An 8,971-nucleotide genomic window follows, 5' to 3' on the forward strand; every position below is an offset into this window, starting at 1 on the left:
TGCAACCCGAATATCATGGATCCCCCAACCGTGAGCCGTCGGATCTAAGCCCAACGGCCCGAATTCGAACGCTTTAGGGCTGTGAAAGCATGCGCCGCTGAATAGCCGGAGGACAAACCCACCCCGAACACGCGAGCCGCCGCCGGCTACACCAGAGCAAGGCAGCGCAAACGCCGCCGGGCACCTCGCTCGCCGATCCTCCTCCTCCCAATTCCTCGGGTTCAACGCCCTGCCCGGGGAGGCTTGCCTCCTCCGGCCGCCACTCCGTCCTTCGCCCACCCACCGCCGCCGCCATGCTCTACATCGTGGGCCTCGGCCTCGGCGACGAGCGCGACATCACGGTGCGGGGGCTCGACGCCGTGCGCAGCTGCTCCAAGATCTACATGGAGGCCTACACCTCCCTCCTCTCCCTCGGCCTCGACCCGGCGGCGCTCGCTAACCTGGTACGGCTCCCTTCTCGTGTCCGCCCACCACCTGTTCAATGAAATGCCTCCGTGGTCAGTCCGGGGAGCTGTTGCTCACAGGCGTCGCCGCTCGCTCGTTTGTTGCGTCCAGGAGAAGCTGTACGGGAAGGAGATAACGGTCGCGGACCGGGAGATGGTGGAGGAGCGCGTCGACCAGGTGCTGCTCGAGGCCGCCGACGCGGACGTTGCCTTCCTCGTGGTCGGCGACCCGTTTGGGTAACTGTCGCTTTGCTTCTTTCCCGTTTTTGAGCTGGCTGTGCTGGAGCTTCTGTAGATGGCAGATGCGTGCTCATCTCTCAAATAGAGTTCTGGATACGAGTGATTGAATTTGGCGTTCTGTTGTTGAGTTGGTGTCCATGAACTTGAGGATACCAATGATGGAGCACACACCGAGCACTGTTAGTACCAAGATGTTCTTAGGTGGATTTGTATGCATGAATTTCGTCTAAATTTGTTGGATTGTGTCAGCCCATGATTCATAGATGTCTTCTAGGCCTAGAGTTGATTGGTTGTCTCCTTGAGGCTTGAAATCTGTTCATCATGCCAGTGCCATGTCTATACATGATAAATTTATGCCAGATACATATTTACACCTACCTTTGTTGAACAGTAGGCAAGAGCTTCTTTGTTTTCTGCTTATGTACAAACACATGTATGCCATTGCGCATGTTGGAAGTCTGATTGGGATTGCTTGTAAGCTTTTGTTAGTGTTATGAGTAATTTCTTTTTCTCTGTTTTCATTGGGATGGGATTTTCAGGGCAACTACACATACCGATCTGGTTGTTCGTGCCAAGAAAATGGGGGTAGAAGTGAAGGTGATTCACAATGCATCCGTCATGAATGCAATTGGAGTTTGTGGGTTGCAACTTTACCGCTATGGAGAGACTATCTCAATACCATTCTTCACAGAGGAATGGAGACCAGATAGCTTCTACGAGAAGATTCAAAATAATTCCCGGCTTGGGCTGCACACGCTTTGCCTACTTGGTTTGTGATTCTTGCCTGACCGTTTCAATGTTATATTAATCCATTGTTAACAAGAAAATAGGCAAGTGATCATTAGTTCATGGCCATGTGTAATGTGACCTAAAGTTAAATCTCAGCACATGATACACTGATAAGTGATTAGATCTTGGTCTTGTATCTTGTAAGCAAATACAAGCAATGCTTAAACTATTAGACTGCCACAAAATTAAGGTATAGTTCTGTTCAGTCCCTCATCTATGTGATTTAAAGCACAAGATCTTTCTTATCATGTTCATTTCTGTTCCTCTATATAAGATTAAAATGACACATTAAACAAAAGCATGGAAACCGCTAGTTTATCTTCTTGTACTGCTATAGCTTTTTCTTGTAACTATGAGGGCTTGGTTCAGTGATATCGTTGTTAAAATATTTGATTTAATGTGTTCAATGTAGATATCCGTGTGAAGGAACCGACATGGGAATCTTTAGCCAGGTAATAATGTAATATAGCATACTTCGCTGCCTCTGGATTACCATTCTCATTACCTTGGAGTGCATAACTGCATCCTAATGAGGATCAGTTTGGCACTGAAAATGTTCTGCCAATGCATTTGTTGTCTCAAGGCTTGCTCAGTGTTCAGTGACAGTGAGATGGAAGCGGTCCTCACTAGCTGTGGTTCAGTTTATATTGCTATTGGATAAGTGATAGGTACATCTTTTGCTCATTTATTTACTTTGAGTGCCCACTTGCAGAGGGAAAAAAGTCTATGAACCACCAAGATTCATGTCTGTAAACACTGCAATAAGTCAGCTTTTGGAGGTGGAGGAATCGCGTGGGGGATCTGGTAGAATATCTGAACTTCATTTCTTTAGCTTGCTTTCTTTCCAAGCAGTAACTTTCTGCCTGTTAAAGGAAAAGATGTCTTTATTCTTGCTATGCGAAAATAGTAGTTCTCCCTTAGTGCTCCATTAATTGACAAAGATCATTTGCCTCCAGCATATGGCAGGAATACACTGTGCATAGGAGTGGCACGCCTTGGAAGTGATGATCAGAAGATTGTTGCTGGGCCTATGGAGAAGCTATTAGACGTTGATTTTGGCCCACCCCTTCACTGCCTGATTATAGTGGGGGAGACTCATCCTTTGGAAGAAGAGATGCTAGAATTTTACAAGATGTAGTAGTTTCAGAATTTTTTTAATGTGTGTTTGACATTTTGTATCGATGAAGGGAATCATGGGACAATTTCCTGTCAGCATTGTTAGATCAATACATGTTTTCTCACTTAGTTGTCAAAGGAGCAACTTGTAGCCAGGTGGATAGAAATGCCCTCAAACAACACTTTCAAGGTTTGCTCCATCTCTTCGATTGGGTGCACTAGTAGTTTACTTGCTCAGATTACAATTGTTATACAAGAATGAAAGAGGGGTGGAGTGTATGTTCTTCTCAATGCAAAATACTTTTGACTGCTCATATAATTCCTGTTCTTACATTGTGGCGCTGGTCACCTAAGCTTGCGATTCATGTTGCATTGTTACATTCCATTACTGAACAACACTTGAACCCTCCTGGCAAGAAAGGTGAACAAACAAAAGAATGTGAACAGGGAACTGTATCTTCACAAAAGATGAGCCACCGATGGACTGACTGCACGGTTGGGTGGGTATGGCATCACAAAGCAAAATCAAGGCACTCCAGTTTTGTTTCACCGAACTGGTGTGTAGTGCTCCATCTGCAGCTGGTGCAGCGCAGCCTCGGAGCCGAAGCTGTGGTGGCTCGGCGACCTCCGCGAGCGCGACCTCGCCGGCGTCATGGGGCCCTTAACCCTCGGAGACCGCTGCGCGGCGGGCGGCCTGGTGGACCTGGCGAAGCCCATGTCGCTGGCGATGGAGGGGATGGGCGACATGGACGGGATCGGTGAGAGCATGCGGTCGGCGAACGGGAAGCAGTGCTCGGAGAAGGCGTCGGTGCCCGCGGATCGCTCCTTGGGCGTGCTCATGGAGCGGAACTTGGCCTTGGCGGAGGCCGTGGACGCCATGTACCCCGGGAACGGCGCCGGCGAGCACGGCGCGGCGTCCTCGTAGTAGTAGTCGCCCGCCCGCGCCGGCGCGCGCCTCGTCCGCACGAAGGACCGCCGCGCCGAGCAGCCGAGCCTGTCCGCGTCGCCGCCGAGGCCGGCGAGCGCCTGGCGGGCCTTGGCGGTGCCGTCGGCAGCGTTGTAGGGCGACTGGTGCGCGACGGGTACGTCCTTGTCGAAGGGCTGGGAGCCGACCCACTCCTCGAGCCAGCTCCAGCGCTGGGTGAGCGCGTCGGCGGCCTCGTCCCTGGACAGCGGCGGCGGCCGCCGGATGCCCAGCTTCTCGCTCTGCACGGAGGCGTACTGCAGCGCCCGCACGCGCTTGAGCGCGGCCTCCTCCCGGCTCCGCGACATGGCGCTCATCTCCTCCTTGGAGAAGATGCTGCTGTCCCACCCCTTGCTGCCAGCCTGCTGCTGCTCCTGCGCGCAACACAGAAGACAACACTGGATCAGAGAGACCATACCACCCGAATCATAGGCCGCCATTCTTCCCCTACCGACACCGTGCAGAAGCCATGCACGGCGGCCGCCACGGCCGGCGGCTGGCCAAACTGTGAACGTGGTACACGATCGGATCGCACTGTGTACGCGTCCTCCTCTCTGCAACATCTATGCTAGCAGTAGATCCCGCGGTCCACACACACACACCTGCCACTTCCAGTACGAGGCCGCGGTCCACGCCCTGCACAGGGAGCAGCAAGTAGCTGGCCACAGCGCAGCACGGCTGGAACTACTCCGGACGCGTCGAAACAGACCAGGAAGGCAGGTCGCGCGCTACTGTGCTCTACTGCTACTCTGCAGCTTGCGACCCACGTGCACGGCGACCAAAGCCCGATGCAGACCTATACGCGGGGGGTAGAGTTGGAGTAGCTTCGGTCCCGGGACACGAGGCGGCCCGGCCGGCAACCCCAAGAGGAGTCACCGCACGTCGCACGGGCATGTGGCGTGCGCGCCCATCGGACGGCACGCCGACGCGACGCGCCTCCGCCTTGCCGGCCGCCCGCCGACCCTTCTACGGTTCTACCCACATGCCGCGCATGTGCGGCGCCAATCATTCGCACGTTCGCCTCCGCGGCACCGCTTCCGGCGGCCAGCGGAACCGGAACCGCCTGGAGCAGGACAGGCGTGACTTACGTGGACCGCGGCGGCGTAGAGCTCCCGGCTGCGCCGCAGCAGCAGGGCGTCGTCGTCGTCGTCCGCGCCGTCGAGCGCGTTCAGGTGGTCGGGGCCCCCGGCCTTGGAGCGGTGCCGGGCCTGGATCCTTATCAGGGACTCGAGGCCGCGCAGGGTGGCCGCCGTCTGACGGCGCACCGCCTGCCCCCGAATCAGCGCTTGCAGCCGCACCAGACCCTTGAGCGCGCGCAGCGCCCGCCGAGCCTGCATTCAGAGTGACCAGCGTCAGTCAGTGACATGGATGTTGCCCCCCAGAAAGCATGGCAAAAGCGGTCCAATTCACTAGTGATCCCCGTTACAAAATCGAGAATTTGCATTGCTGGATCAACTAGCCGTGTCACGTACCAGGTACCCGCGGTAAGCAGATTGGATCAAGACGGCGGCATGCTCCTCCTGCTCAAGCGGCGGGGGCGCGGGCTGCTGGCCGGTGAGGCGGACGACCTCGGCGGCGGCGTGCGCAGCGGCGACCGCAGCCTCGGCTGCCGCCGCGGTGGCAAGGGCGACGGTCATGGCGTGCTTGCTCTGCTCGTCCTCCGCCTGCCTGATCTCGTGGTCTGCAGCCGCGGCCGCGGGCGCCGGCGCCGGCGCCGGCGCCGGGAGGGCGAACGAGTGCTGCGTCCTCAGCTTCCCCGGCAGCCACCGCTTGCTCTTCGACTTCTGCGCAGGAATCGATCGTCATCATCCGCCATTGCCATGGACACCGATCGACAAAGCTTGCCTCCTCGATCGAAACACAAGGCTAACACAAGAAAAGTGACATGAGGGGTGATCGAACCTTGTCAGCTCTCGGTTTCTCCTTGGGCTCGGAGGAGGTGAAGAGCCGTCTGATGCGCTCGAACCAGCTCCTCCTCTTCTTCTCCTTCTCCATGTCGCCGGGCGAGCGATAGTGGCTACTGGCGACGCTCTATCTGCCGAGTGATGACTATCTGAAGCAAAAACACGCATCACTACATCAGCATCACCAGACATGCAAAAGAAAACTCAAATAAAAACTAGAGGATTAAAAAGAAAGAATAAAGAAGCGGTTGTTCACACGTCTCGATCGCGAGATCCACGGAAATATAGACTGAAAGTGTGGCAGGACGGAACTTTGCCGGGAACACAATCCACACTAAATGCCCGCGCAAATCAAGAAATCAGCAAGGAATTTCTGTCCTTGAACCAAAGAAAAATCAGGAGGGTCGCCATTGCCGACGCCAGCAATCCGAAGCCTGAACGCCTCCGCTGGTGACACAGATGCGTCATGGCAATAAACAAGAACTGAACAGACACCAGAAAGAAACAGGCCAGCAGTCAAACATGACAGGAACTCGTCGCCCCTGAATCTGAGCCGCTCTGTTCCCCTCCGGATCGAGAGGGATTGGGAGACGCGACAGAGGAACAAATCGCCATCGGGACAGGAAGGAGCCGAAAATCCCGAGCACCTACCTGCCTGTCCTGATCGACTCCTCCCGGGTCTTGAGGGGATCCAATCCGACGCTCTCCGCTTCCGGCGGGGAGCTAGCTGGACGGACAGCTGAGGACACGGGACAGGCGGCTCAGATAGACGAGAAGCTGTCGCGCTCACTCGCGCCACATCGGAGAGGAGAACAGGGGAGTCCAGTGGGAGGCCAGCGGGCCGAGCTCCCCATCTGAAAGAGATGGACAAGGGAGGCAACCCCACATCCACACGAGAATCTCTCGCGCCTGTCCAATTTATTATATACTAGAGAATAGAGATGGCACGTTTGCAGAGAGGGAGGGAGCCCTCGAGATGGGGCAACTCTGGCGAGGCACCCTTCGCCTTCCGCCATGTCTGCTCGCATCGTCGTCATCATCACGACCCTGACCTGCATGTGGGTTGGTTTGCCCAGCTTTGTTCTTTGACTGACGGTACGGGGGAAAGAATACGAGAATACAGGTGGCCTGTTACTGACAGTAAATGGGCATTCGACGGGTTCTTCGAATTCCAGCGGTTTTTGGACTCGTGCGGTCACTCGCTCCTCATGGCCGGCAGTGGCCAATGCAATCGAGCACTGGTACTAGCAGCACTGCAGCACAAACAAGTGGGCCCCGCTGGAGAGGAATAAAGAAGGAAAAGCAGGCAGCGAAAGTGACTCCCTGACGCGGCGAGCGCAGTGCCTGAAAGTCGTTGCGGCCGCGCACCGGCGCCCTGCATGGGGAGATCTGATGAAAAGCCGAGAAAAATACAGGACTCGCTTTCGTGCGGGGACGCCAGCCAGCATCCGGGTCCGGGTCTCCCGTGCACATGTCACTCCACAGTCCGCACTCGGCAGCTCGATCAGCCCCCAAAGTATAATAATAAAACAAAATATAGTCCATTAACTAATAACTAGAACATTCGATGGACGAATTAACCGTGAGTAATTCAGGGCGTTGATCGATTCTTCTCGGCTAGAGCTGGGATCCCATTGAATAAAGAGGCATTTGCTCCATTCATGTCCAGGAAAAGTGCCCAATCGACTCGCTTTCCGCCGGGCAAAGCTGGGCCTTCAGATCCAATCCGCCATGTGGGGGCAGGCAGGCAATTATGGCATCAACCATGTGGCAGGCCATGCTCCTCCACTGAGCAGGAGACCCAGGGCACAGGGAAATGGATCCTCAGATGACCCGAGCACAGAAGCAGCCGTTCACAAGCGCTAGGAAGTCATCTGTTCTGATGAACAGAACACTGACAAGCTTGTTTTCCAAAAAAAAAAAAGAACACTGACAAAGCTAAACATGGAGAAAAAGGAAGAGACAGGCTCTGACGTGATTCGTGCCAAATCACCCCGCCACAGGCTTCCTCGGCCACTGATCCTGGATTACGCGACGCTAAGGAGTGTTTGGGACTAAATGTGAAATAATTATAAAACTAATTGCATAAGTCGTGGTTAATTCGGCGAGATAAATGTATTCAACCTAACTAGTTAGCACATATTCACTATAGCCTGGACTAATTAGACTTAATAGATTCGTCTCGCAAATTAGCCTTCAATTATGCAATTGATTTTGAAATTAACCTATATTTAATACTCCTAATTAGTACAGTTTGAGAGGTTGGATGGAATAGGGAACTGAACTGAAGGAAACGGTGACACTGCATAAACTAGCTGGTGTTCTTTAGGTGCTGATCTGCAGTGTACTGATATACTGTCGCAATGGAGGATAGAGGTCATTCAGGGTGGTTGGGTAGCCCAAATAGCCAGTCCAGAAACAAGGCTGCGTCCCACACACGCATCACAGATCAAGCGAGGGCGCCTTATCCCCTTCCCTGTTGAGATGCAGTCTGCACATGCTGAGACCTGCATATGCATCCAACTTGTGGTGGGGGCATGTGGAGCCTCCTACAAACATCCTCACAAACATGTTGCACGCCCTGCTGCGGCCAGTTGTTCAGGACTTGGGGTCCCTGCCAGAGATTTTGGCACCCCCAAATTGTTGTGGTTCAGAGAAGTGGCTACTGGTTGCTGGTGGTTAGTGCAGTGAAACTGAAGTGGATAAATGGAATCGAGTTGATTTTTGAAGGTTTGGTACTTGCTAGTCCAGTAGTTAACTGATGTTGTCTGGCTCCAAGATCCAACGGCCAACTCTGGTTGACTCTGAGCTGAACTGGGAAATCTAACTCCCTCTTGAGAACTTAACTCCATTGGGTAGTGGTAGCATCCTCCTGTTACTACTGTGCTACTGAACATTTGAATGAAACCAAGTGGTGCTTGTGGTTGGCATGAGGTGCACTACATTTTCAAAGCTCAAGGTGTAATTTTTGTGCTGCTAATCAGTGCTCTCATCGTTAAAAATGCAATGCACATTTCATTTCAGAAAGCCATTTCCTCCTGCATCTCAATCGTACCGAATGGTTCCGGAGAACAGTTAACAAGAATCCCTTTCGTTGATCGAATTTACGTAGTTGGCACGTACAAAAGTTGATGGCAAAGGTTGTTACTTGCTCACTCGCTTGCTCCGTCCACATCGTTTCACGGAAAAGTACCCTATCTAATTCTCCTCTCATGGGCGCAAAAAAGGGTACTATAGGCTGGCCTTTTCCGTGGTGAATCAAAGAGGCGATGCTAACACGGTGCTAGGATGACGCATATGCTATGTCCTGCTCCGAGCCATCAGGTGGCTGCTAACCAAACCAGCTGGATCTCTAGGTTTTCATTAAGTTCAGTGCCTTTCCTGTCCGTGAGGATCGGAATGCAGTCAATGGCAGGGGCCACATGGCTAACGATGTTTCAACGAAATTAGCCTGCACGAAGTGATAGTACTCCATCTGTTTTCTTTTCTGTGGTTAGTCAAAGACCTGCAAATCT

General features: G+C 53.4%; 2 protein-coding genes across 5 annotated transcripts; one reads left to right on the forward strand and one right to left on the reverse strand.

Annotated features, from left to right (window-relative positions):
* Positions 1 to 25: 25 nt before the first annotated feature.
* On the forward strand, positions 26 to 2,902 carry LOC101779467 (probable diphthine methyl ester synthase). The gene is made up of 6 exons (XM_004984282.3): positions 26 to 443; positions 556 to 680; positions 1,223 to 1,452; positions 1,885 to 1,924; positions 2,185 to 2,276; positions 2,429 to 2,902. The coding sequence occupies exons 1-6, from the start codon at positions 294 to 296 to the stop codon at positions 2,608 to 2,610; spliced, it is 819 nt and encodes a 272-aa protein (XP_004984339.1). The 5' UTR covers positions 26 to 293; the 3' UTR covers positions 2,611 to 2,902.
* LOC101778520 (protein IQ-DOMAIN 14) lies at positions 2,864 to 6,360 on the reverse strand. 4 transcript variants are annotated; one of them, XM_004984279.2, is made up of 5 exons: positions 6,108 to 6,360; positions 5,455 to 5,605; positions 5,025 to 5,336; positions 4,641 to 4,883; positions 2,870 to 3,926 (listed from the first exon to the last, which is right to left on the reverse strand). In XM_004984279.2, exons 2-5 carry the CDS (start codon positions 5,545 to 5,547, stop codon positions 3,135 to 3,137), a joined length of 1,440 nt encoding a protein of 479 aa, XP_004984336.1. In that variant the 5' UTR covers positions 5,548 to 5,605; positions 6,108 to 6,360; the 3' UTR covers positions 2,870 to 3,134. The 4 variants fall into 4 exon arrangements, with proteins under 4 accessions (XP_022678843.1, XP_004984336.1, XP_022678841.1 ...); XM_022823106.1 differs by having other exon boundaries at positions 5,455 to 5,903; XM_022823107.1 differs by lacking the exon at positions 6,108 to 6,360 and adding an exon at positions 5,715 to 6,098.
* Positions 6,361 to 8,971: the final 2,611 nt, after the last annotated feature.

The sequence above is a fragment of the Setaria italica genome, chromosome IX (genome assembly GCF_000263155.2).
Source record: "Setaria italica strain Yugu1 chromosome IX, Setaria_italica_v2.0, whole genome shotgun sequence".
In the NCBI taxonomy this organism is placed as follows: Eukaryota; Viridiplantae; Streptophyta; class Magnoliopsida; order Poales; family Poaceae; genus Setaria; species Setaria italica.